Source organism: Acanthopagrus latus, chromosome 19 (genome assembly GCF_904848185.1).
Source record: "Acanthopagrus latus isolate v.2019 chromosome 19, fAcaLat1.1, whole genome shotgun sequence".
NCBI lineage: Eukaryota > Metazoa > Chordata > Actinopteri > Spariformes > Sparidae > Acanthopagrus > Acanthopagrus latus.
Window position 1 is genome coordinate 18,606,650 of NC_051057.1, and position 27,713 is coordinate 18,634,362.

General features: G+C 45.0%; 2 protein-coding genes across 2 annotated transcripts in view; one reads left to right on the forward strand and one right to left on the reverse strand.

Annotated features, from left to right (window-relative positions):
* The window catches only part of gli3 (GLI family zinc finger 3), a 102,801-nt gene extending 86,493 nt beyond the window's left edge, over nucleotides 1–16,308 (forward strand). The window contains exons 8-16 of the mRNA XM_037079634.1: nucleotides 298–517; nucleotides 1,549–1,662; nucleotides 3,072–3,212; nucleotides 9,336–9,485; nucleotides 9,604–9,768; nucleotides 9,857–10,147; nucleotides 11,216–11,609; nucleotides 12,078–14,536; nucleotides 16,098–16,308. Of these exons, the coding sequence (XP_036935529.1) occupies nucleotides 298–517; nucleotides 1,549–1,662; nucleotides 3,072–3,212; nucleotides 9,336–9,485; nucleotides 9,604–9,768; nucleotides 9,857–10,147; nucleotides 11,216–11,609; nucleotides 12,078–14,467 (3,865 nt within the window). The 3' untranslated portion in view covers nucleotides 14,468–14,536; nucleotides 16,098–16,308. The remainder of the gene's footprint in view (nucleotides 1–297; nucleotides 518–1,548; nucleotides 1,663–3,071; nucleotides 3,213–9,335; nucleotides 9,486–9,603; nucleotides 9,769–9,856; nucleotides 10,148–11,215; nucleotides 11,610–12,077; nucleotides 14,537–16,097) is intronic.
* Nucleotides 16,309–17,369: 1,061 nt separating this feature from the next.
* prpf4bb (pre-mRNA processing factor 4Bb) lies at nucleotides 17,370–27,316 on the reverse strand. Its single transcript, XM_037079518.1, has 16 exons — nucleotides 27,169–27,316; nucleotides 25,373–25,460; nucleotides 23,636–24,786; nucleotides 23,217–23,384; nucleotides 22,894–23,052; nucleotides 22,422–22,503; nucleotides 22,028–22,229; nucleotides 20,848–20,921; nucleotides 20,637–20,727; nucleotides 20,385–20,532; nucleotides 20,105–20,242; nucleotides 19,471–19,624; nucleotides 19,248–19,362; nucleotides 19,004–19,155; nucleotides 18,784–18,870; nucleotides 17,370–18,642 (listed from the first exon to the last, which is right to left on the reverse strand). The coding sequence occupies exons 1-16, from the start codon at nucleotides 27,225–27,227 to the stop codon at nucleotides 18,439–18,441; spliced, it is 3,072 nt and encodes a 1,023-aa protein (XP_036935413.1). The 5' UTR covers nucleotides 27,228–27,316; the 3' UTR covers nucleotides 17,370–18,438.
* Nucleotides 27,317–27,713: the final 397 nt, after the last annotated feature.

Consider the following 27,713-nt stretch of genomic DNA (forward strand, 5'->3'; position numbering starts at 1 on the left):
AATCTGTAGTTTAAAGCCTTCTTTAACACAGCATGATGTTCATTTAGTAAATTATAGTCCCATTTAGACTGAAATAGACGATAAAGCTGCTTTAGGGCGTTAGCAAGTCCAAACCAAGGTGTGTCCTCTGGTTCTCTGCCAGATCCAAACCGTATTGTACCTACCTCCATCCTCTAGTCCAGATTATCTCTTCTGGCTCCATAAAACCAAGGTGGCGATGGCTTTAATGCCAAACTTGATGCTTCAAGTAAGTGTATTTGATATATGAATGTCTGTCTTTCTTTTTCCTCCCTCCAGCCCAGCGTTAAGCTTCGCCTACCCTCCAACGCCGGTGGCCCTGCACGTGCACCAGCAGCTGATCGGCCGCCAGCCGGGCATCGTGGGCTCCGCCTTTGGCCACAGTCCGCCCCTCATCCACCCATCGCCAACCTTCGCCACCCAGAGGCCCGTACCTGGCATCCCCCCCTCCGGGCTCAGCGCCAGCGAGCGCTCAGCCATCTCCAACGACTCCTCACAGGTGAGAGCGGCGGTGCGATTCATCATCACAGGTAATAGATAGCGGCGTCGCATGCCAGCCACATCTCAGTGAGACGCAGCGAGCTAACATGGTACAGGCAGGACCCCCCCCCTGCGCGCTCATCTCCTGGGAGTTTTCCTCCTACTTGTGTTGTCTCTTGTTTTCAGAGCGCCGAGCGCGGCCCGGAACGCGCCTGCAGCAAACAACGAGGGGGCTTGTTAGCATAGAATCCCACTGCTGACTCCATTAATCACTAGAGAGGGAACAAGGATATGGAGAGGGAATATTGACATGGATGGATGGATCCAAAGGGGCTTTTTCTCTCCTTCCTCAGCCCTTACTGTATGTGCGGGCCCACATTTGAAGTAAATATTCAGTGTTTATTACCCGCCTTCCCCGCTGTTTCCCATCGCTGGAATTTTGTGTCATCACCAATGAGGCCTCGCTCAAATTGGGCACACCAAAATTGCCTTTTCCTTCTCCTGAATAAACAGAATATTGCTTTGGGGCCACAGCTGAATCTCACATGTATCACAAAACATAGTGGGGTGGACGTCACTACCCCTCTAAAAAGATCAACATCATGGGCGTTTTTTTTTTTTTTTTCAGGGAAAAGCAAAGGAAACTTCTTTCATTCTTGTGAGCTCAGTTTGGTAACAAGAATTCCCCCAAGGGTGAATTTAAGCCCGGGCCAAAGTCAGGTCATCCACTGGCTCAGCGAATGGTTCATTGAATTGGTTCATGAGTTTGTTTTAATTGCTGTGATTAGAGCGGCTAATGTGATTCGGTGAATTGCACGGTTTTTCATTTGTACAGTCGGAGCTCTCGCCTTGAGCCGAGGACACGGGATTCATTACGGGTGCAACCGCTGTTGTTCTTTCTGCTTGATTAAGTCAGTGATTGAGTGACTTATAAGCATCACATGCATTTTTAACGACGACATGAGAAATATAAGTAGAAATATAAAGTTAAATCATCCATATAGTCGGACGGGAGGCTGGAAATGATCGTCGTCTTTCTTGTTTCCGCAGGCCAAGCCGACGAGTGAATCTGCGGTGAGCAGCACAGGAGACCCGATGCATCACAAACGCTCCAAAATGAAACCAGAGGAAGAGTTGCCGAGCCCGGGCGCAGTGAGCGTACAGGTGATGATTGTCTACCTTTTTCCAAAACATTAAAATATACATTCATTTACTGGTTATGGGGGATATTCTTTTGCTATCTGGCAACATTCTGGTCGGCAAATCCCAGAATTCACCAGCTATTTTTAGATTTTTATAGGAATCACATATAACGGCTGGTCACCTGCCAAAGCACCGGCAACAATAGACAAGCTTACCAGCCCCCGATGGTATTCATGCACCTGCGTTTGGCTGTTTGTCGGTGTTAGTTTCCCACCCTGCTCTTATCAGTAGCTGTTTTCCCAAGCGAAAAACAATTCATCGATCTTTGGTTGGTGGGGGAGACCAGAGAGGAAATTGTTTTTGCTTTTGTTTAATCAAAAAATGTTTAAGTGGCTGGAGAAATAAAAGAGAAATGTGATAACAGCAAGGGTTTTGCATCTGTAGGGGGGAAAAAAAAAACTTATGAGAGTCAATATTCAGTCTGAGATTTGTGGATGATGGTGGAAGCACAGACTCCTCCAGAATTAGCCCACACCAACGCTCAGACGGTGACAGTGAAATATGTCTGGGCTAATAGAGCAACCTACAGCAGGAAAAGGGGGTTAGATTCCTCAAATACTCACTCTGGTCCCGTCGTATAACAACCCCCCGAACACAGAGCGGGGCTTTCAGCGCTACATTTCCGCTCTCCACACTTTTCTCCCAGGCGAACAAACAAGGCCAGATTCACAGGGGCGCTGTGGCTCAGACCTGTAACCAAATCCTTTTTGTGCTGCGCCTTTCATGTGAACCAGTTTTAAAAAAAAGACTCAGACAGGTTTGGATGGACTGATGTTGGGGAGAAGAAGGCAGTTCCTGTAGCTTTTTTTACGGGGCAGTTCACCCCCCCCCCCAAAAAAATGTTTTTATCTTACCCACAGTGCTGTTTATCCATCTACAGTTCATGATGTTGGCCTTCTGTCCAATATAATAGAACTTAATGGCACTCAACAGCAATGTGTCCTTCCAGAAATAATGACCCTGCAACCCGAGATAATCCATAAACGTTGTTGTGAGTGTTTTCATGTAGGAACTATTTTCTCCCTCCAAACATGTCAATGTGGAATTGGAGGCTAGATAACTAAGCAGGCCAACGTTACAGCTCAGCCAAAGAGGACATCATTAATGATTTCGTCCCGTGCTATCACAAGCACCAGCCTCTCATCAGTGAGTAGATATCAAATAGTTCATATGTGAAAGGTCTGTAGATAATCTTGGTTAACCGGGTCATGATTTCTGGAAACATACTGTATTTCGGAGAAGGCTGATATCTCCAAAACTCTGCAACACACACCAAAATAATCTAGATGGATAAAATATACTGGAGGTAACAGGTAAGATTTTAGGAACTATACCAATGAAATTGTTTTGTCTTTCTCTTGTTTCCTCAGGATCACCCTGATGGGATGACCCTGGTGAAGGAGGAAGGGGACAAAGATGAGAGCAAACAGGAACCGGAGGTGGTTTACGAGACAAACTGCCACTGGGAGAACTGCTGCCGCGAGTTTGACACACAGGAGCAGCTCGTACAAGTGAGCAACACACACATATTTTGATTTTGGCACTGGGACTTTTACTTCAGTACAAGATCTGTTAACTTCTTCCATCTCTGCACATTTTAAATCCAGACATCCTGTAATGGTATGTCAGTAAGTTGTGCACAAAAAGGAGCAAGAAAGGCAAAAAACCTCTGAATCGAGTTTTGCTTTGAAGCGGACGGTTTGCATGTCGGTGTTCCCACCTGACCCCAGTTGTTCTCCAGGTCCAGAGTGGGGAAACAGGGTGTTTATAGCTGTAAAAACGTCTGAAGTCTTACGTAAAAAGCTTCCTCCCGCTGCAGCTACACTGCCTTTCTGGGTTTTGTATGCTGTGAGAGTTCCCAGTGTTTCTTTCCTCAAGCTTAGCAGATCCCAGCAAACATCAAGCTGCAGCTGTACTATTCCGCACAGCGCCTCGTATCAGGCCGCAAACCCCCGCCTGCGAGTCTGTGCAGCAGCAGCAACAACACAGAGTCGGAGTCAGAGCCGCAGGCATTGACTGATACTGCTGCTGGATTCCTGATTGGATCCAGGGACGGTGGTAATGGGCTCAAAAAGCTGGAGAGCACATCTCGCAGCTGAACAGGGGCTAACTGATTTGGCGGGTTAAGCCTTCCCAGAGTCAGGACGTGAGCTTTGTGTACAGCACTGGACCGGCCCTCCTCCTCCTCCCCGCCTGTTATCAGAACTCTCACACAGCACCGGGGAGATGGATGGCTCTCATCGCAGTGCGCCCGAGGGTTCACCGTTAAGCTAAATATTAATGACATTATGGTCGTGTCGCCCCCACGCTGGCGCAATTAGCTCTGCTGCTGTGAACCTCTCACCCGTCATCCGGCTGAGAGAAAGTTGGGGAAGTGGTGAAAATACACCAATATGATGAAGAAGGGGTCGCTGGAGTGCACACACACATGAAACACACATCAGCACACATCTGATAGAAAGATCCTCAGCTCTCCACAGCTGTCTATTTGCCGTCTTGACATTGCAATCCTCAGCCGCGGTGGTAACCCCTATCTATAATTGATATCCTCAGCGCGGAATGGGGCTGCCTCCCGTGTTTGAAGGGCTCGGCTCAAAGGTTGAGCATCTTGACAACTTCTTGCCCCTGTTTCAGGGGGCGGGATGAGTTAGGGTGGTTGGAGACGAGAAGAAAAAGGGGGAGGATGGCTTCCTTAATGGAGGAAAAAGCTCGCTCACATCCTCCCCCTACTGTAGTCACACCAGGTGGCCATCTGAGCAAAACAATGTCCTCTCATTCCTCCACAACCTTGCCAAGCTGCACTTATTATCAGATTGCCATGTAGACAGACACCCAGCAAATCCTTATTAGTTTTCCATTTTTTTCCCCCCCGTCTTGGAATTGTTTTTTTTGTTTTTTTCTTCTGATATTGCATTTTATTTCTCATTTTCTATGCACGCGCAGATATGCAGAGAGATGCCAATAAAAGTCTTCGCCTACAGAATCCCTGCCCTCTAATTCAGCAGAGCGGACGAGAAAATGCTCTTATCTCAGCCGCACCCCCACCCCCTCTCAGTAATAGGATAAGTACAGTATTTGGACCACAGTGGCACTCCTCGCACACTGGGAGGGGTTCGGGGGGTTGGTTGGTGGGGGGATTTCCATCTAACTAAACAATGGAGCGTCCCTTCCCCCTGTACTTGTCTTCTGAAATGGCTTTAGGGGGAAAAAACATGATGAGAAAAAAAATCCTCGGATTGAACCAATTTAACTACTCTGTTGAGTTTGCGCATGGATCCATATTCTGGCAGTTTTTTAAACACGCTCAAAAACGACACGTCTACGTCACAAAATGAACGTTTTTGTGAAGCACCGAGAGTCTGCACCGATTGAAATGTTTCCCTTTGTTGGCCTAATTTTAGAAACTAAGCCTCCACACCACCCTCGTCGCTTTCCACCTTGTTCAAAAGCACTCCTGCCGTGCTCTTCATGCATATTTTTTACCCTCTCCAACGAGCTCTCACCATGACAAGCCACGGCGTTCCTTTATCATCTGCGTTTAAGCGCTCTCGGTGCCGCCGATAAGATAAACATCAGATCTGTGCAATTTAGCTCACTTATCTGGCCTACCCAGTCAGCAAAAGCGAGGCGGGTGTCAATTTTAGTTTGCCGTATTTATTTCATTTATTACATTTCGACTCTCTATACCTCCTCCATCTCCCTCTCTCTGCTCGGCTCGGCTTGGCGTTCTTCTGCTTCCCTCGTTTCTTTTTTTTTTATTTTGGGCACAAACCTCTCCCTCCACTCATTTTCTCTTTCATTTTCCCCTCCCTCCCCTCTTTCCCCTCGGAGGGAGTACTTTTTAAAGATAAGGCCTGGTGGCTTCTTTAATGTCTCTCTTGAAGTGGGCTTTTTTCACTCCGTTTTGTCGGCGGAGATGCCAACCCCACACTCCCATAATTCCCTAATATGGCCCTGCTCAACAATCTTTTATTATTTTCTCACGGATCTATTACTGATACTTCACCACAGAGAAATCTACAAGGGAGCTTTTTATTTTCAGTGCACTTGTATGAGGAAAAAAATGCATGTAAGCATTTTCTTTCGTCTGTGTGGCAAGGCAGTTTTTTGGTAGAGAGTCAACTGTGGCGTTATGAAAGGTGATGACATTTGGATCAGCATGAAAGCTGACTGTTTTCTCATCACACAGATTTGATACATTTCTTAGCATAATTCATTGTTGTTCACATTATTTATAAAAATGTACTTTTTTGAGGTCATCAGTTGTAGCTGCTGACGCAACTCTTGCAGAAATGTCCATGGACAAGTTGATGATTTAAAGTTTTATTCACGTATAGTGACGCAAACCAACGTCCACGCTCACTCTTGGACTCTCTGCTGGAAGATGCAGCAGCAGGCGACCAAGTAAATACTGTTCAAATTCAGACACAGCAGCAGTTAAGAAACAAAAAAAGCCAGCTTTAATCATGTGAGCTGAACAGGCGTACACAGAAAAAGGGGCAGGAAAGAAACAAATACAGGAAGTGGAAAGTCACATGAGGATAAAACTACAAAATAAAACAGGAAATATCTAAATGGAAAACCATGACATCGTTTCCTTGAATTAAATTTGTACAACTCAACAGAATATATAAATTCTTTTCATTTTTAGACATTTGAATGCAGAATCGGTTTCTGTGCTTTTATTTTGGGCCTACTAACAGACTCATTTTCAAGGTTGTTTTAGACTCTATATGGGGGTTGTCTGATGGGTTTGGTGGTCTGTATGTGTGTGTTCCCACAGCTCATCGGGCCCACCGTTCTGTTCCAGGTCACCTACATAGGTGGCGCTGTGATGTCCTTGTTCTTAGATGGGGAGCTGGCTCTCTCTGTGTGCAGCCTCGTTGAGGCGGCTGCTGCACGCCTCCCTGGTGTTAAAGGGAGATAAACGCGGGCGCAGTCTGAAGCCAGCCCCCCTCCCTGGCTGCTGGCGCAGGCTTTTAATTGGTAAAATGCAGATTTTTTTTGATCAGGAGAAGGATTAGGCCCCTTATCTGTCAAGAGTATCTTACTCTAAGATGAAAAGACTGTGCTGAATTACACATGCCAATTCTAGCTCCCTGCCCCCTGCTCGCTCACTCACTTAACACTCGTCCTCCCGCCTTCCTTCACTCGCTAAATTTTCCCCCCTTTTCTACGTCCTCCCTCCTCCTTTTCCCTCCCTTCTTTGCCTTTTTCATGCTCCTTTTTCCCCACTCTCTTTACACAAAGCACTTCAGCGACTGACATCACAAAAGAGCATATGATTTATTAGGCGGTGTTTGATAAAGCTAAACGGTGTTGCGGGTCCCACAGCTTAGTGAAATTGCCTTGTAAACAGGCCCTCTTTTCATGCACACTTGCATTCTAATGCATGAGGCCTGTGTCCCAGAGAGAGTTTGATAAGGAGACATGGAGATGGATACTGAAGTGGGCAAAATGCTGGGAAATAAATAGCAAAAGTAATGTGTGTAGAGACGGAGCATTTGCATTGAGGGAAGGTATATCATTTTAAATCGGAGGCTGTTATTTTGTATATTTTTTAGAAAATATAGAAAATGTTATTGTTTGGTTATGGATGTTCTTTCAATGCACCCAAGCAGCAGGGGTCTGGACCAGGTAAACAGTGTCGGCACCTGTATACATATATGTGTGTGTGTGTGTGTGTGTGTGTGTGTGTGCACCTCTCATACGTCATAGACGGCCTCAGTGTCCCCTGTGTCCGTGTCCCTCATGCTCCTTGTCGAGCGACTCCCTCCTAAATCCATCTTGGTGGCGTTTTTACAGTTGTTGGCCGATAAGCTGGCAGGGGGAAGATGAATAACCTGCCGCGCCACTGCTATCAGCACCTGTTTGTCGATTTAGCCGGCCAACGGGGCCTGTCTGCTCAGCATGGAGATTATTGATTCAATAAGAATTGCCATTAGATCATGCCATTAGGTTTCTCGGCGGCCCCCTCTCCCCGTGCTGTCTGTCCCCCTCTCTGTCAGCTCCGAGGCTCATGCATCACACCCGTCAACGACCTCCTTCATTTGTACAAACAGGCCGCGAGTGTGTATCCGTCTGTGTGTGCATTTACTCGTGTCGTGCCAGCCACCCGCGTGATCCAACACCATGGCGCTCTCCCATCGCTCCTGGCCGGGGGATATTGAATGGTGGTCACAACAGACCGATGGCTTGCCACAGGGATTCCCTCACAGAGAGAAAGAAAAAGAGAAGACGAGTCAGGTTTTCCGAGGCTCTGACCAAGACGGGGGAGGAGATCAATCTTGGGGAAACTTCACTAACGTCTGTGGTCATCCAGTCCCCAATCATTTTCCACAGAATTAGTCTTGTTTTGTCACTTTGAAATTAAAAAGTGTCAAGTGAGAATAATGGAGGTCCCTTGCGGATATATTAGTGTCAATTTCACTCTTTGCCTGCGCTGTCGCACCCCGCTGTTACTGCGCTGACTCATTTTTCGATACTCCTCCTTTACTGGTAAGTGAGCACAACGGTTATGTAGTAAGAAGAGACTCGGGGTCAAGAGATTGAAAAAAAGGGCGGTTCATTGTGGGTGTCACGCTCATGATCTGGCCAGTGGGCCGGGCACTCTGTAGGTACAAAGATGCTATTGTCAGAGTGGTGTCATGCCTGGAGGGGAACTGACCCTGGGTGCTTTATTTGCTCTGGTTCTGCATTTTTATTGCTCGACAATCTTCCGCGTAAATGCTCAAAGAAAGCATGTTTTCCCCAGACAATTAAGAGCATTCAAGTCTCTATTTATGTCCCTTCCTTCTCCTCTGTTGCCATCCGTCCGTCTTCATTCAGCCCCAAGGTAAAAAGACTCCTCTCCACTGCTCAGGAATGTAATAATACTGGCTTCTTTTGGTCAGGATATTGTGTCTGTCTCCCTGGATTTAAATTGCTCCCGGAAAGGCACTTCAGAGGCCACCACAGTGTTGTCTCTGAAAGAGAGCCAGATGTTGACTATGTCCCCAGAGGGTCTGCATGGCTTTTTCTCTCCTTGCCGCCTTCATTCCTCTGTAACATCCACTATTTACCCCTTTTTACAAGACAGTTAGTGAGAAAAGGGGAAGAAAATAGGAAGAGAGCGCTGGATTGAGCTAGAGAAAGGTGGCGCACACAGATATAATGCTTGGCTGGAGTTGTAAAGCCTTCGCATTTCAGATGCCTTGACTGAACTTTTGATTTCTCCTCACCACCCTCCCACCTCCCCTGCTTCCTAAGCCTCAGATTTGAAGTTGCCACGGCAGCACAACTGTCAGCACTTGTCATGGAGGGGCGAGGGCCCCAGTGTGATGTGAAGTGACAGGGTTTTATTTGAAAATCCTGTTCAGATCGGACACTGAGACTCTGCCTTTTTTTTCCCCAGTGTTTGTGCAGAGAAAGTGAAAGGAAACAAAAAGGAAAGGAAGGTTTAAATAAAATGAGATGGAAGAAATTAAACAGAGAAGGTACCACATACAAAGAAATGGAAAATGGGAAATGAGAATATTAAATTTGCCTCCTCAAGCTGAACAACAAATACATTTAAGGCAAAATAACCCTGCACTTAGTCCTTACGTTTTTCCTTCTGATGGCTTTGATTAAAGTTCTGTCGTCTTCTTTCTTAGCACATCAATAATGACCACATCCACGGGGAGAAGAAGGAGTTTGTGTGTCGATGGGAGGAATGCTCCCGAGAGCAGAAGCCATTCAAGGCGCAATACATGCTGGTGGTCCACATGCGGAGGCATACTGGGGAAAAGCCCCACAAGTGCACAGTAAGAATACAGCTATTAGCTCAGTTGACTACATTTCTTTGCAGATGAAATGTTATTTTACATGTGAGATTCAGGCTGTTTGCATAATGTCCTCCTCCACGTCTTTGTCTTCCCATAGTTTGAGGGCTGTGCCAAGGCCTACTCTCGTCTGGAAAACCTTAAGACTCACTTACGATCCCACACTGGAGAGAAACCTTATGTGTGTGAACATGAAGGCTGCAACAAGGCCTTTTCCAACGCATCAGATCGGGCAAAACATCAGAATCGCACACACTCAAATGAGGTATGGCAAATATAATTTCAGACAGTTATGTTGTTTGAATATGTTTGCAAGATGTTGCTCACACCTTATCTCCTCCTTTCGTGTCTAGAAACCGTATGTGTGTAAAATCCCAGGCTGCACGAAACGCTACACGGACCCAAGCTCCTTACGCAAGCACGTGAAGACGGTGCACGGTCCAGAGGCGCACGTTACCAAGAAGCAGCGTGGAGATTACCCACGCCCTCCGCCTCAACCTCGGGAGCCTGGGAGCAATGGTCAGGGCCGGTCGCCAGGGCAACTGCCCCTGGGTGGGTATACGGACCAAAGGGAGTACAACCATGCTACCTCAAAACAGGACGAATGTCTGCAGGTCAAGTCCATCAAGACAGAGAAGCCCATGGTGAGACTCTGAGATTTTGCTGACACTCACACCTTTAACATTTATTATTTTCTAATACTATTAATTCCTTTACTTTAACATAACTTCAGCATCTAGTTTTAAGGTTTCTGTGTGATTTAAAATTGAAATGGGGGCATGCGCATTTAATCCTGAAGTCTTCTAACGAGTAAACCTTTTCTTCTATCCAATGCTTCGGCATTTCTCTCCTTCCCTTTCTAAGGACAGTGGGTAATCAGGTGAGATGGGTATCCCTTCGTCTTTCATTTGTGAAATATTCTTTCCAACTTTACCTTTTACTTTTCTTATTCATCGTTTTATGTCTGGTGGACATTTTGTCATCCCATCACAACTGTTTGACTTGACTTTCACCCTAAACACGCCAGATTGTCATTGTAGGTTTCCCCCACCCCACAAATTCATAAGAAGTTTATTCTTCCCATTTCATTGTAAAAGACTTTCAAGAGTGTCAGTGATTTGTTTTGCTTTCGGCCAGAACTGTGAGGACATTGGAAGTTTGTCTGATACTGTCCAGAGCTTCACTGTGCAGCCAAATTCATTCATACAGTAAACAAGATGAATGCCCTCTAAACTCTGCTGACACTTGATGCCAAAAAAGTAATTCCATTATTCCTCAGTGCAACATACTCCCTAAAATTCAGTAAACAACCTAATTACGCACTGGCCTGTCTCATAAGAGACCTTTATCCTATTTGCCTATCCCCTGAAAACAACCCAAAAATGATTCTCTTTAAAAATGTGTTTTGTTTGTGTGTGTTGGATCACAGGGGAAGGCATTACTCATGCCCCAATAATGCAGAAAACATTCTCCTCTAAACAACTTTTTTTCTACAAGAATAAATGCAGAGGTTGGTTCTCTTGGTTGAAGAACCGGCTCAAACTGCATGGAGAGGATATTGTGCACATACTTCCATGAATAATTATCATTGTCTTGTGACATTGGAATTAGGGTTAGGGTTAGAAACTAGTAATAACAATAATAATCATCTGCTCTTTTTCCTCTCCTCCCTTCTCTCAATCTTTTCTTCAACCCTGTTCTGTGTCTATCAGACGTCTCAGCCAAGCCCTGGCGGTCAGTCTACATGCAGCAGTGACCAGTCCCCAATCAGCTTCTATCCCAGCAGTGGAGTCCAGCTTGCTGTGAGCGCCGGACGCTCGCCAGGGGAGGGGCTGGAGGAGAACGAGGAGAAAGAGGAAAATGACGAGGAGGCCGACGAGGAGTGTGAGGGTGAGCCAGCCCCCATCATGGACTCCACTGTCTCCACGGCAACCACGGCCATGCTGACCCTGCAGGCGAGGCGAAGTGTTGGCCGCCCTCTGCGCTGGATGGAGCACATCAAGATGGAGAGGTTGAAGCAGGTGAATGGAGCACTGCCCAGACTGGGGCCCCTGTCCCCTACACCGCCCCCAAAAGCTTCCACACTACCCAACATCCTGGGGAAGGGTAAGAAAAACTTTTTTAACTTTTTAAAGTATTTATGTAGTATGTAGTATCCTTATTTTGACATGTGGTTGAGCTCAGGCAGCAATTTACAGTGAATAAGCACCAAATTAAAACGTCACACACAGTGTGAGAAATAGATTATCCTGGATTCCATCTTGCCCATTTTGGCTGAAGCATTCAGGCAAAACAAATGCTTAAAATTTACTGTGTTCCGCTGTAAAATGGTATCAAAACCATATCAAGCTGAATATCATATCAGAGGAAATAGCACGTAACAACATTTCATGGCCAAGTGCTGATTGTTGTCTGTGGAAACATCTGTTTGAGGGATCTCTCCACACTTAACCTCAACTTATTTGGCTGTTTCTCATCTTTCTATAACCTCCCTTTTTACAACACAAGTTTCTTGTTCCCACTATCTGTGTCAAAACTTTACACATTCTTTTTCCCCCCTCTGTTTCTCCCCAGGATCCTGTCTGGGCAGGCAGTGGGGGGTGTCTGCTCCTCAGCCACCTGTTCATGCTGAGCTGAGCAGCACAGAGCTAACAGTGCTTAATCTGCTCCGAGACCGGCGTGACAGCAGTGGCAGCGCCACCAGTTCAGCCTACCTGAGCAGCAGTCGGCGCTCCTCAGGCATCTCCCCCTGCTTCTCCAGTCGACGCTCCAGCCAGGCTTCCCAGAGTGAGGGTACGATGGCAGCCTCCCACCACCGCCGCCTCCACAACCTTAGCTCCACCGACTCTTATGACCCTATATCTACCGATGCCTCCCGCCGGTCCAGCGAGGCAAGCCACTATGGAGGTGGCACAGGAGGAGGGGGTGGAGGGATACTCTCAGGTGGGGGCTGTGGTGGTGTAGGGGGAGTCAGTATAGGAGGAGGAGGGGGGTCACGAGGGATGCTCAATTTAACCCCAGCGCAACACTACCACCTGAAAGCCAAGTACGCAGCAGCAACTGGCGGCCCACCTCCCACACCTCTACCCAACATGGAGCGCATGAGCTTGAAGACTCGCATGGCCATGATGGATGAGGGCGGTAGCAACCACTCTTTGCCACCTCTAGTCAGGCCACATCGCTGCAGTGATAGCACCAACGGGTACACCAATGGGTATATGGGGCATGCAGGTTATAGGAGGAGGGTCCTCTACCCTGGTGAGGGACCACTGAATGGCAACCGGAGGGCCAGTGATCCAATTCGGACACAGGCTTCTGATATGTGCAGTCTGCCTCCAGTGCAACGCTTCAACAGCCTTAACAACCTCCACCCTCTTCCACCTCTGTCTCATCAGTCTACACCTGAAACTCGCAACTTTAGCTTACAGAACTATACACGCTCAGAGGGCAACCTGCAGAGAGGCTTGCAGCACTCACCATACACCCCTAGCATCGCAGAACATGCAGCCTTAGAAGCCCTGGCCATGGAGGATGATGGGGAGGCTTGCCTGTTGCTTGGGGATGAGGATATGCTACCAGATGACCTGGTGCAGTATCTCCACTCCCAGGTTCAGGTGGATGGTGGCTCCTACATGCACATTGAGGACCAATTAGCATCCAGCCAAAGGGACACCTCCATTCCATCAATGGAGGAAATAGACCAGATCCAGACTTCAGGGTTGAATATGGCCTTCCCTGGGTCCCACAGTCACCAGAACAACCCGATGGGAGAGCGGAAGAGCCCTAGTAAGCTTCCCATCCAGTGGAATGAAGTGAGCTCGGGGAGTGCTGACAGGTCTCCTCAGAGGGAACTAAACCACCAGCCACAGTGTGGAAGGTGGTCGAGCTCAGAACATGGACCTGTATCTGCACCTTTTGGCAGGTTTGGAAACATGATGGTTCAGCAACAAGTGCCCCATGATTTCCAGAACAGTTGTGCCCAGGCTAATCAGTCTCAAAGTGCTTGCTGTGTCAACCCTGCAGTGAAGCTAGAAACATCGCCTAACTCCTGCATGGAGATGAGAGGTACTGGTCACAACTCTACAAACGTCTTCGGAAGGTTGAACTTCTCACAGGTCATTGATGGGCCTCTTCCGCAGGGCTTCAAACAGATGGCCTCCAATGGACCTCAAAAACAGAGCCACTTCCAGAAGAACCACAACAGTAGCACCTCTTGCCAGGTTGGGAACAACCTACTTCTTAGCAGGGTCTCTATGGACAGCCTACCCAGCCTCTCCCAGGGAACTGCTCTTCATCACAATCGGCAGGTCCATGCCCCTCGTCCACCAATCAACAGTTACAGGAACTTAGTCAGGACCCAGCAGTACCTCAATCCCGAGAACTCCAGTGAAATCCAGGCTAGTCTCAACCAGCAGCAACAACTGCAGAGAAGTGGGGACCAATGTTCCCTTGCGCATCAGGTATCTGGGCTGAAACTGGAGGCCCCAGACCATGGATACTTAGAGCAGGGCTTCAGTGACTGCCTCACTTATGAACCAGCAGATCACAAGGCCTCCGCGTTTCCTGTCCTGGAGGACCAGTGCTTACTGGACTCCATGGCTGAGTCTGTGGGACAAGGTGGTGGCGGTGGCAGTGAGAACTCGGTTGCCCTTCTTTCCCCTGGAGCAGACCAGGTGACCAGCACAGTGGACGGCAGTGTGCCTGTTGTATTAGATGAGGGGGTCAGTCTGGACTTTGGTGTCATGCTGGAGGATGGCTTCGACCAGGGTAGCCTGGTCTCAGGGGTGTTGAGTCCTTCCATCTTCCAGGGTCTGTCCAGGACCTCATCACGCCTGACCACCCCTCGAGCATCCGCGGCCTTCCACAGTGTGGCACCTGGCCTGAACAACATGGCGATCGGAGACATGAGCTCTCTCCTCACCACACTTGCTGAGGAGAGCAAGTTCCTGGCTATCATGCAGTAGCTGCTCTCTCTCTCTCAGCTTTCTCCTCCCTTAGGAAAAAAGGAAAAAAGGAAGAGGAAAAACTCTGGTGTATGTGAAGATTAAGACCAAAGTGGCAATTAAGAACTTTATTATGTACTTAAAAGTGTTGTGGAACAGGCAGTTGCCAAATCCCATTTATTTTGTAAAAATGTCATCCCACACAGAAATGGGATGTGTCAAAATTATGTACAGATAAATAGTTATATTCCTTTTCTGGAATGTAGGCTATTTTTGGAAGCTCTTCTCTTTGTATTACTATGTGATGGTGAGCAGAACCTCACTTGTTTAAAACAGTATTCTGTGTATTGTCACTGTTTTGCTGTACACACTGATGGTAAAAATGCATGTATTCAAGGTTAAACATGAACACTGTCTATATAAGTACATAGACTAGCCCATGTGCCAAGTATCTACCATTCTGATCGCACAGGTACAAAGTCGCTAAATCCACTCTCATCACAGCAGGTCAGACATGGGTCGTTAATTTAACGGGCCCTGATGGTAACTTTATATGATAAGTTTTAATAAGTGGTGTATTTACATTTGTTGTCATTTTGTTTGTATATTCCTTTTGTGAATCTGTAAATGTTTCAGTGCTTCTACCAAGTTTTACCAAGTGGTGTTTTTGTCAAGAGTAACTGCGGTATGGTATCGAGTCCAAAAAAGTGGACACATCCAAGTCTTCAAGGCACCGTAGATAGTCGTCTACTTGATAGTTAGTCTGCTAAGGTACTCACAAGTGTATATAACAGTGTTTTTATATTCTGTTTGTGATAATCTTGATTATTGACGTTGGATTGCACGGTTGCTCGGAGCTGATATGAACATGGACATTTTTCTCCTTGATGATCAAAGGTCCCATTTGGTGCTTTACGTATGCTTACATAAATAGATATGAGTACTTCATGTTTTGAATTTGTCTTAATGACCAGCAGTGGTCCACAGCACATGAACTTCCCTCTCATGATGATAAATGCTGTAAAGTGATGTGTTTTTGTTTCATAGGAAAATCATCCGTATTGTTTTTCTCCAAAGCTCTTAAATTCAGAATGTGTACTGCCATCAAGTATTGCAGTGACTTTGTCAACAGTGTTAGTATTGCCTTGCAGTCTTATGTGACTGAACACAGAATATTGAGTAGTTTACCTTTTATTCAGCGTCAAAGCAATGAGGTACAAATTGTTTTATTGTTCTTTGGTACTTTTTGTCATTTTTGTAGCTGTGCATTGATGGTGTTTTTTGTTTTGTTTTTTGGTTTGTTTTGTTCTTTGGTCAAAAAAGTAGAAATCATTTCCTTTGAAGGAGGGAAATTACATTGAGGTATGTGCCTTATAAGTATCTGCCTGTCGGTAAAGAGAAAGATCACTGCCAATCTTCCATTGTGAATTATGAAAAAAAATTAAAGATAAACATTTAAAGTGTCTCGTGAGGCCTGAAAAAAGATAAAATGACAGAACATTTATATAAGAAAAGTCTGAATATCAGAAAAGTTAAGATTTGCGAAATGCATTCTACTTTTCTTTGTTTTTGTTTTTGTTTGTTTTTTTAAGTTTCCACATTTATTGTGCTCTTTTATATATAATGTGTAAATACAATACTCTTTCTGTAGGTTTAGCAGAGGAAATGGGGAGTATCCTGGGGCCAATAAAGAATTGACTTTGAGAGCAGGGATTCCCAGGCCCTGGGTAGAGGCCAGACAGATCTGGCTCGGAGCGGAGCTTCACGGGCCCGGCGCACTGCCCCTCCGCCAGAAGAGCCACTTTGCTCTTTTATAACTGACTACAAATGTTTGTATGGTTTTAATAAAAATGGAAATTATATTTTAAGTCTCTTCTCTTCTTTATATGCTGCCTGAGTCTGATAATAGATAAAAGATACTGGTTTGAATTATGGTTTGTTTCCACCAGACAGAAGACAAATAAAACTTCTGTACTGTGTGGACACACGCTGCCAAACCACATCCAAAGACAAAGTGTGATGAAGTGTGACAAGACAGTAAATTAATATATAGCCTGATGTTACTTACAATTTTGTTTGGGATTAAGCTCCTCATTAAAAACCAAATAAAGTTCCAAGATAAGTAACTTCATTCATGGGGAATATCCAGAGCGTCTGATGCCCTCTTCTGATCATAACAAGGAAGTACATTACATTATAAGGTGTGAGAATTCCATCCTCATGAATTTGATAGCGTGGTTATAAACTACTTGTTTGGTTACATATGCACATTAAAAGCAGTCAAGCCCTCATCTCTCTGTGCTGAGATTAAAGTCAGTAGGTGTTAGTGTCCCTGCTCATTCACACACTCATTTCTACCAGCGGTTATTCCACTACAGCCTGCATGTATTTACAGACCCTGTAAGGCTGACGGGGCCCATCGGCTCATATCAGAAGCCCCTTTTAGTACGCCTCAGGCAAGCACAGAGAGCTTTTGCATCACTCCCTAACTTTCCAGACGGGAGAAAAATGGCCACCTATTCTAAGCGAGTCCCCCATTATGCTCTTTAGAAGCTCAACACAAGTGCAATCATGCGGCGGAAATGAAGGGCACAGTTAGACTTTTCCACCGCAGAGAGGGAGCGTGCGAGCTGTAAATTGTTCCAACTAGAGGGCAGATAGACCATTTTTTACTTTTGATGCTCCGGAGGCTGCAGCAATATCCCCCCTTTCACCCACTTGCCATCTTCAGACTGCACTTAGAAGGGTACAAGGATCAAAAGAAGCCCTTTTAGGACAGGTGACATCCACTTGTGAAATCTGCACACGTTCCAGGACCTTTTTTTTGCTTCCCATCCAACACTTTTAACAATTTTAGATAAATCAGGCTATTGATAAAGAGGATGTACATCATGTCACTCAACATGCCAATGAAGAAAGGGGGTTTGGTATACAATAGGAAACATTTTATTACTAAAAAGTTGTCTTATACTGAAGGTGCTCTTTCAGCAGCGTTTTCACAACTATTCTTTATTGAAATCACAAGATTGTTTTTTACCACTTAATGGAAAAAAAAAAATAATAATCACGCATGAAATGACTGTAACTGTGGACTATGTACAACAATGGGAGAGGAGGGTCACAGGTGTGGCTTCAACAGGCCAGCATTGTTTGGTGTTTAAACACACGAGGCTCATACAGGAGGCACTTGAATGTGAGAGCCTTAAGAGCCAGGACCGAGCCAGAACCGAGCCAGAGTGCTGGAGGGGGGTAAAAAAAAAAAATTTAAAAAAAGAGGAAAAAACATGGAAATGTCCAGCAACAGAAAACAATGACTACCTGCTTTGAAAACAAAACAAAAAAAAATCTTTTTCAAGGAGTACATCATATGCATCTATATTCCTTCTGTTCAGACCTCGAGGCCTTAAGGACTTTGTTAGGAGTGGGGGAGGAGGGGGGACACTGTGGGACACTGATGCACATACAGAGCATTTACACAGGCCTGCACCACAAAAATCTAGAGCACAAAGGGTGCACATTCAATAGCATGCATCGCCCCACAATGACAATTGTGGTTTTAAAAAAAAAAGGGGGGGGGGGGGGGATGTATTTAGACATCTGCAACTACAACAAAACTCAACTGTCTGCTGCTTGAGATTGTTAATGCAATAGACATACAGTATTTACAGGAATTATATTTTTCTTTTAAACATCTGTCACTTCGATGTCAGTTAAATTAAAAAAAAAAAAGAAAAAAGAAATGTCCATAACTGCATTGTTGGGTATGAGGGGGGGCAAAATCACTGTCTTCAAGAATGGCTACCATTTTAATGATCTATTTACAATAAAACACAATTATGAATCCATAAACAAAATAAAGTCGAGGAAGAACAAAAATCCATGACATTCTGAATCGAAGTCTGTGGGTTGGCTGCTCCACTGCAAAGTTCCTGTCAGAGCTGGTTTAGTGGTTGGTTCCATGTCTGCTCTGGGAGTGTGTGCCGTTCAGGGTCTCAGATCTTCTCCTGGATAAAGGGGTGCTGCAGAGCCTGGTTGATGCTGATGCGTTTGGCTGGGTCCAGCATCAGGGTGCCATCCAGCAGGTCCTTCAGCTGCATCACCTTCTTCCTCTGGTCCTCGGGCAGTCGCTGGCCTCCTATCATGTCTGTCAGCAGGTCTTTGGTGGGGTTGATGGTGCTCATCACCGTCACCTTCTCCTGATGGGCCAGAGAAATGACAGGAGAGGAGTTTAGCGGAATTAATAATGATTGTCAGATCTCAACAGCCAATCAAAATCTGTGGGATGTTCATTTTATTCAGGTGAAAATGTAGGAAAGAAGTATGACGGAACATCTTACCCTTTCTGTCACTTTGTCTACTTCAATGTACAGGAAGTTCAAATTCTGATCGAAGTGCTGGTCTTTGAACAAGCCTTTACGGATCATCTGAGGACAGAAAACCACGACATTGCATCAGCCATGACTTCTTGAACACAGCACGCAAAAGCAACGTGTCTCTCTTCATCTAGGAAAGGGAAACAATAACTGAAGGAAATGAAATCGCATGATGCAATTTTACCTTGTTGGGCATCTTGCCCTTGAGGTCCATAGCTAGTTTGATCATGTGATTGTTAGAAGATCCGGGAAACAGGATTTTGCCAGTGTAAAGCTCGTATAAAGTGCAGCCAACGGACCACATGTCAATCCCATAGTCGTACGGTTTACCTATGACTGGGAATAGAAAAAAAATGTGAGCATGGTCTTGTATTAAATACAACTAACTGACAGTAAGATTAGTGATTTGTACGAACAAGGCAACTTACTGATTTCTGGAGCTCTGTAGAATCTGCTGACCAGGTACGGTGTGATGTCATTGTCAGCAACATGAGACGCAGAACCAAAGTCACACAGCTTCAAGATGGTCTTTGACTCATTCACCTTTTAAAAGGAGAAAAAAATGTTTTAATGCACATGAGACCTGTGCCATTTTCATTATTCGATAACCTGAGTTAACTTGATTTTAAGATTGAAGGTTTCACACTGTACCAGGATATTGTCTGGCTTGATATCAGCGTGGAGGATGTTGCATCGTTTGAGCAGCTTGAGGGCCAAGAAGAGCTGCTGACTGTAGGAGCGCACAGCCTTGATGTGGAGCCCAACGTCTTTACCGTATTTCTTCAACACCTCTCGCAAATTCATACTACGGATGACAACAAAACAGGTTATATGAAAGTGAACCATCAGTTAAAACAAAGTTCTCACACCTTTTACACATTCAAGCACTTTTCAGGCATTTTCAGCACCTTACAAATGTGGTAATTTAGATATGATTATACAAAGATATACTCATAATGATATGTAGCTTCATCACATTAAATCAGAATTTGTTGTGCTATAAATTACCAAAATTGTGTTTTTATGCATTCTTGAGAAGGTCAACAAATAAAAAGAAAATATACAAAAGTGTGTCCCATCTTTGAGTTGACCTGGCATCTTTTATAATCTTCTTGAAGCTTGAAAAAAATGCTTATTATTAAAGTAGTGCCATTAGTTTCAAGCATTTTCTAAAACTCAAAAACCTTCGAGATTTTAATTGAATTGTTTTCAAGGATTTCTAGCACCTGTATGAACCCTGATAAATGTAGATCTAAAATGAAGAGTACTGTTTCCTTTTTATTACCTGAGAGGCTCAAACACCAGACAAAGATGCTGCTTGTGGTAGAAGTGCCTGAAGAGGCGGAGGCAGTGGAACTTGTCATCAGGATCTGCGTCATTCAGCTTCTTGAGGAACTCTAACTCTTTCAACCCGGTCTTCTGCCTGTTGACGAAAAGTCACACATGTTCATCAATACAAATTCAAACAAACATCATTATGATCTAAGTATTTCTACTTGTTTGGGTGCAATACTTTGACATGCATGGAGAAACGTGTTCAGTTCTTGTAAAAAGCTATGACCCACATCAGCTCATTGTTTCGGATGATCTTGACTGCCACCTCCTGGCCGGCCCTGGCAGTGTCCCTGGCTCTGATCACGTTGCTGAAGACACCCTGGCCAGTGTAGCCATACACATCATAGCGCTTGTCCAGTGTCTCCCCGATGTTCACCCCTAAAAGCATTCATAAAATTGTAAAAAGCGGGAAGGCTGTTTGTCCGCTTATTAAGGATAACATCCGTCCATGAAAAGTTGAGGTTTAAGACAGCAGCACTCACGGTAGTAACCCTCAGCATCAGTCCAGTTGTCCCTGAGGTTGGGGTTCTCCTTGAAGTCTTTTCCTACACCTGCTGCTCTCATCCTGGCGCTCTGCAGAAACAACACAAAAATAAGGTCGGTGACTTGTTAGCAGCTGCTGAGAGGCTTCAAGTGTTTCCTAAAATTGTGAGAGACAGTATTGTTTTTTTACTCTGAACTGATAATACTTACATCAAAGTCAGCAGCAAACATGTCATCCGACTCTGTAAACATGTCGGGGGCTGAGGGCTTCTTTGGGTTGGCTCCTGCAATGAACAAAAACAATCAAACCAACACAGGATGAGTTTCCAGTTATCCACCATGTTGTAAAACAGAATATCTGGAACTTGTGTTTGATTCACATACTCTGCAGAGCTCAAAATATGCTGCAGGTGGCACAGACAGCCAGGCTTTGGATTACAAGCCAGCAACTGAATGAACACATGACAGAAAGAAACAAAATTAAATTCCCTGCATCACACAACTCTGCATTTCTCACACAAATCAAGCCATTTCAGTTTTGTACAGACCGTATTCTTTGGCCAGTCTGTGACTGAAGAGTGTGTAACAGGCCACGAATGTGTCAAATGGTTCCAAACAGCAGGGAAGTGCAAATATTACTGCACATTTCAAATTCAAAACAACTGTCAATTATCAATCAACTTTCACCTTTATTATATGGACATCCTCCATATCTGCTATACTGACAATGACTGAGCTGAGGGAACTGCCTTGTCAGCTTCCCATGAAAATAGAAAAATTGAGAGGAGTCAGAGGAGATCCTTAATCGCCAAGTTCCAATTGCCTCCATTTTCACAGACTTTTCCCCTTCCATGATGAAGAGGAGAAGGGGTATCTTCACTACAACTAAATCCCAGAGGTTGAAGTGATGGGTGAAGCTGGAGAGAGGACAAACCGCTATTTTCTGTCATTACCTGGTTCAAGCTAACTCCATTCTGCCAAAGATAACACATTTTAGGGAGCTACTTTTGTGCTTGACCCATTACTCATCCCATTTTTAAGGTTTCAGGCCATCCATGACTGATATTTTCTTGGCAACTAGTTTGTTCTCACTTCTGGCCAACAGATATGGAGGAAGAAGACTTTTTTTTTTGGCCCCAAGTGGAGGCATCGTTAATGAGAAGCGTGTAGGTTAATGACCGACCTGTGTGTGCCAACTTAAACATAAATCACAACAATTCAGCATATATTGGGTGGGAGATAAATTTTTTGCAACTGTCACAAGCTTCCACAAATACTAATTTAGAATTTGAGCACGTCGCAGTTAACTATGGCGCACACACCTGATGGCGTGGTTCATTCAGTTGGCCTTGTATGCCAACAGACAGGATCATTGTGACCAGGACATTACCGTCTTTCTCCTGGGCGATGAGGTTGTGCTTGGCTTTGATGCTGGCCTCAAAGGTGTTGAGGTTCTCCCGTTCGTACTCCTTGACGTCTGCGGCTACTCGCTCCAAAATGTCGTCAGGTGAAGGGGAACGGCTGCGTGTGCTGCTCTGAGGGCTGCTGGGCTCTGACACCATGTTGGTGTCCTCATTTGCAGATCTGTATTTCTGTACATAGACAAAACTCATGTGAGCATAAGAACACATCGTAAACATACCAGGTCATGGACATTCATTGTTTGATTTAGTTCCACGTAGACAGACCATATGTAAAGAACATAACATATAGCCTCTTCATTAATATTTGACTGATATGGTGACTAATAAAACAGAAGGTTTGGCTCTGCAGTGTTTACATACCTGGACAATGGCCAAGCGCTGCTGGCGGCGCTGTTCAATCAGAGCTTCTTCATCCACCTCCTCTCCATCAAAATCCTCCAACCTGCAAAAAACAATAAGAAACAGAGAGCACATTTCCTGTTGAGGCCAAAAGTGACTGGATTCTGAGGCAGCATATCAATTCTGGCCACAAATTCCAACTGCTGTCCATTTCTAAAACGTAAAAAAAAATCTAAGAATCTAAGAATCCTTTCATGCCTTTAATACAATTTCACATTACATGCTTAATCTAAAACTTTCTGCTGATAGCAAATGACCCCATCAGCATGGCAAATACTTTGTGGTGCAGTGTCTGCACTTTAAATTCAAACAGGCTGTTTCTAAAAATATTGCATCGTCTTTGAACTAAAAAAAAGTTTGGAGCTCAGAAACAAAACCGCTGCCTCTGTATATATTGTAGATGTCAAAAGAGATAACATCTTATTTTACTCACACTTCTTCCTCTGAGGACTCCTGGTCTACCTTCATGCCCTCTGAAAGGCTACCCTTGAACTTGTCCTCGTCTCTACCTGGTCTTCTTCTCCTGTCTCGATCGCGAGACGTTGAGCGGCGGTACTGTCTGAGCCTGCCATACCTGTCTCGTTCTCCAGACCTGCAGGGCACGGATGTCAAAGTAGAGTAGTTTATGACCGCATAAAAGTTGGAACATAAAGAGGGAAATGTTTACATGGAAACCTGACAAATGGCCAACTAGATAAAATGTCAGTGTGACAATATCAATATTGCAGTGAGCACAGACAAGTGAAAATTGAGTACCTGTGTCCCAGGGGAGACCGTCTGCGAGGTGAAGAACGGGAGCGACGTCGCGGTGACGGAGACCGCCGTCTCAGAGGTGAGCGACTCATCCTGCGGCGAGGGGCTGATCTGGGACTGTTCTCTCGTGATCTATCCCTGCCTGATCCCAGATCTGGTCGAGGGCGCTTCCTGTAGAACCATCAAGCGTGAAAGACTTACAGTGAAAGCTTTCAAGACACATTTCTCCTTTTCTCTATTCTTATATTAAATGTTTTTGATGTCATTAAATGTGATGACAGCTTCACTACTTACTATGTTGTGCACACCAGTGATGAACTGGAAAATTTTCTCCCCACATCTTCTATAGTCAGAAAAATCTATTTTTGTGACATTTCAGTTAAATCTAAGTTCTGAAAGTAATAACAACTCTGTCCACCAACCTCAGTGGGGAGTCCTGCCTGTCAGCATCCCTCCTCCTGACGTCAGGTGAGCGGCTGCGGCCTCTCCGGGGTGGGGACCTTGGTCTGGATGGAGAGTTGCTCTGTTTTGATGTCCTGTCTGAGGCACTCGTCGAGGGGTGGTGGGCATCTCTGTGGCGCGGGGAAGCACTGCGTTTCCTCATGGGGCTGTGAGGCCCTCGTCTGTGGGGGGAGCGGTTCTCTTTCCCCGATGAAGCGTCCTTGGACGGAGATTTGGTCGGTCGTTTGTCCCGGTCAGCATCCGGGCGACTTGGGCGTTCTCGTCCGGGTGATCTGGACCGTCGGCTCGCTCTCTCCGGGTTTGGTCTGTCGTTGTCCCGCTGTGGAGAGGGACGTTTATCAGAGCGGCTGCCTTTTTGCTCTCCTCTCCAGCTGGAGGGAGAGTTGGACTTCCGGGTTCTTTCTTTGGACCTGTCAGCACTGTCCGAACGCTTTCTGTCTTTTGACCTGCTCCGGCCTCGGCTTCTGTCTTTACCACCAGCATCCTTGGTGGGTTTGGTCACCTTGTCCTGCTTAGACTCCTTGGCCTGTCCTAGCCTGTCCGCAGATTTACTCCGACTGCGACGCTTAGCGCTGGACTTACTGCCCTCTGTTGAGTCCCGTCTAGATTTTCCACTCTTTCCCCCTCTGGGGGAAATGGGTTTACCTGAGCTGCCCCTTTGACGCTGTTCTCCGTTTCTGATCCTAGCTTCTCCATCCTCCTCTGATCCGGAGTTGTAACCCTGAAGGATCAAGCCCATGCCTGACTGAACCTTGCCCTCCATCAACTGGCTGTCCAGCTCAGCTTTGATCATGGCCCTCTGCTTCTCCAAATCCTCGAGCAGGGCCCGGTCATCCAGACTTGGATTTCCAGAGGAGGGAGAGGATTCAACTTTTCTGTGACTGGAGGAGCTGAAGAGGGCAGCAGCAGAGGGAGAGGAGCCCTCTTTGCGTTTGTGTTTCCTGTGTTTGTGACGGTGCTTGCGTTTGCGGTCCTTGTCCTCATCAGAGGCATGCTTGTGTTTTTTGTGCTTACTGCGGTGCTTGTGTTTTTTCCTCTTGTGTTTACCGCTGCTGCTGCTGTGATGTTTGGACCCCTCTTCTATCTTCTCGCCATTAGTCACTGCCTCTTCCTAGAATGAGATAAAATATATCAGCTTCAATAAGTTGTAAGATCATCTCGATATTCACATTTTTCAATATGTTGTGAGTATAGACAACATATTTTTCTTCAATTTCATATGCATACGCTGTTTCAGATGAAATGTTGATTAGGAGTTCATTATACCATAACAACATGAAAATGGGTGTTATTTAGGTTATACTGGGTCTCTAATTGTGTGCTGGTTTTCATATAGGTCTGCCATGATGTGTTTGAGATGCTAATCATTAAGAAACCACAGACTCAACATTCATCTTCATACCCCTCTTCATCCAGGAAAAAATTAAATATCAGCAAGATGAACTAGACCCTCTGTTCGTAATTAGATATGTTGACAATCTGCTCTTAAATACACACTGTTGGAAAAACTGCCCCAATATTATTTGATTTGTAGAACTATCTGTTGTTCAATATGTCCAGATTGAGGTGCAGGCATGGAGCTTCACTGCCACTACAGTTTACAAATTTAAGGTTAAAGGTTAAGGTAGCGAGTTTAGATCAGAATCATGGCATCATACCACTGAAAACATTTAGGTCTTGCTGCTGACCACCCCTACCTCTTCTTCCTCTTCTTCTTCCTCCTCCTCAGACACGTCTCCGCTGTCCTCATTTCCACTCCTTTCATGGCTTTCCAGATCCTGCTTCCTGTTTACAAAAGGAAAGATCTTAAAACACTTTAAAAAAACGGTACTGTACATTTGATCTAAAATAAGGGGATATATAAGCATGTTTATTTTGATCTTATATCATATTAAATATTGGGACAATCCAAATTTTGCTGATTTGAACTGATTCAATTCAGGGGACTGCGATCTATTTGAAACATACCATATGCCCATTTAACACAGTAGGTTACAGAGGCAGCTGCAGCCTCTTTCTTTTCTGCTTTTGGCCATCAAAGAAAAAAATGCAATAGTTTACTTGAAACAGACTCCACTAACACACATACATCATGACTTAGCAAGATGAACTTTTAAAAAAAGTATAAAATGTGACCTAATAATGACTGTCAGGTAAATAAAACATTTCAAAATAAAGGTGCACCTTCAATATAATGATACTGATGGATGTCTTCGCTTCACATTGTTAATATAAGACTGTTGACCCTATTTAAAATTACCAGGTGATTTTTGTTCATTTGTTTGATTTGCGAAATTATTTGACAACTATTTTGTAGGACACACCTGTGCGGCCCTATCCAGATCCAACTGATCCCAAATACATTTACTATATCAAAATTATAGTTGTTAGACCAAATGAAGGACTGATTACCTTAAACAATAATCAATGCTTTAACTAATGATGTCAAGACTGCCTTAATTCTAGCCTTAATAAACACAGAGGGCACTGAGCTTCTGCTGAAGCTTTCCATTGTTGTCTCTGCCCCAACACTGGTAACCAGTAGCAACCAGGGCACCAGTTGGTGCTTCCCTCCACAGAGACTTTAGATATCACATCTATTTATGCCCTGATGAAATACAAATTGTTCCTCACTGTGTTCAGTACTGAGACGACTTTAGATACAATAACAATATATTAGTAGAGATTTTTTTGAATAGATTTTTATTCATGAAGATACCAGCTGTCCACTTTCAGCATTAATTTACATTACGCATGTATGTCGTTAATAAACCCACTGCTTGAATTATTCTCATTTGTGCACCTTTAGTATAAAGCTGATGCCATCACCCGGAAGGCAGCATTTATCCAGATCACAACAAGCACAAGTTATCTCAGGGGATAACGTTGGGTAAACGGGGGTTACGTAATGTGCTTAATTTAGCTGGAAACACATGCAGGAACAGTAACAATACTGGCCGCAACTTTCAGCGATGGGTATTTGTTTACTGGGGTGGCAACGACGCTCATTTGCCCTTCCTTCCTTCTCACGCTCTTCCCCTGAGCGCGACCGTCAAGATGATTTTCAATCATTAACGCTAGCTCGGACGCGCTAGCCGTTGTGAGCAAACTTAGAGCTAGCAAGCTAACTCCATCCTCAGGTAGCTCCTAGCCATGCTAACTTACGTTACATGATCGCTGCACGCTGCCAAATACCAACGTCTGACTGGCCTGACTGGTGCAGCTGGGTTTTATGGAAGAAAATACACAACAATGCAGTTGAGCTACACTTACGTGTGCTACGCGTTTGGCGAAACTTAATGCTAGGTGAGCTAAAGAGCGTTAGCTAGTCGGCTAAGAACGTTAGCCAGTCGCTGACAAGTAATTTAGCTAGCTCCTGCAACAACCTGCTACACCGCTAACCTCCGCCGTTCTAACGTCCAGGTCATTCGGGACGAAGAAGCCGCTCGCACCTCATTACAACAAACATCTCACGTTAAGTTAAATGACTTACACGTGTTCGTTGCCATTATTCATTCTTGTGGACGCGATGTCCATCTCAACGTCGGCCATTTTCCTCAGCTGAGGGGGACTTTTCTTCTTCGTTTATTTTTTTTTGTTTGCCACGCAAGTACAACAATAACAAAGCACAGATAAGCCCCCTGGTGGACCGGCGGCGCACTGCAATGAAGGTTTGTGCACTGAAATGTGTCCTTTTGTCCACCAGGGTGTGTGATTGTGTCACTTAAAAGTTTTATAACCAGGGTTTACAACATCATGTACAGTTTATCATTCATATATATCAGGTTTAAATAATTTAGCTGACCTGCCTTGACAGTAAGAGCTTACCGAAATATGGTAAAAGACTGTTCCTGGCTGTTGCTAATGAAAATAAAACTTTTCCACTTGTTCCGTTGATTCCAATATTTTGCCTTTAATAAATGGATGCAGCCTTTGAGAGGCAACCAAATAGGTGACAATAAAGAGAGAGAAACAGGAAAGGTCAGGTTGGAGGAGGTTACCAAGCTTGTTACACCAGTCGATGGCCCCTGAAGTCAA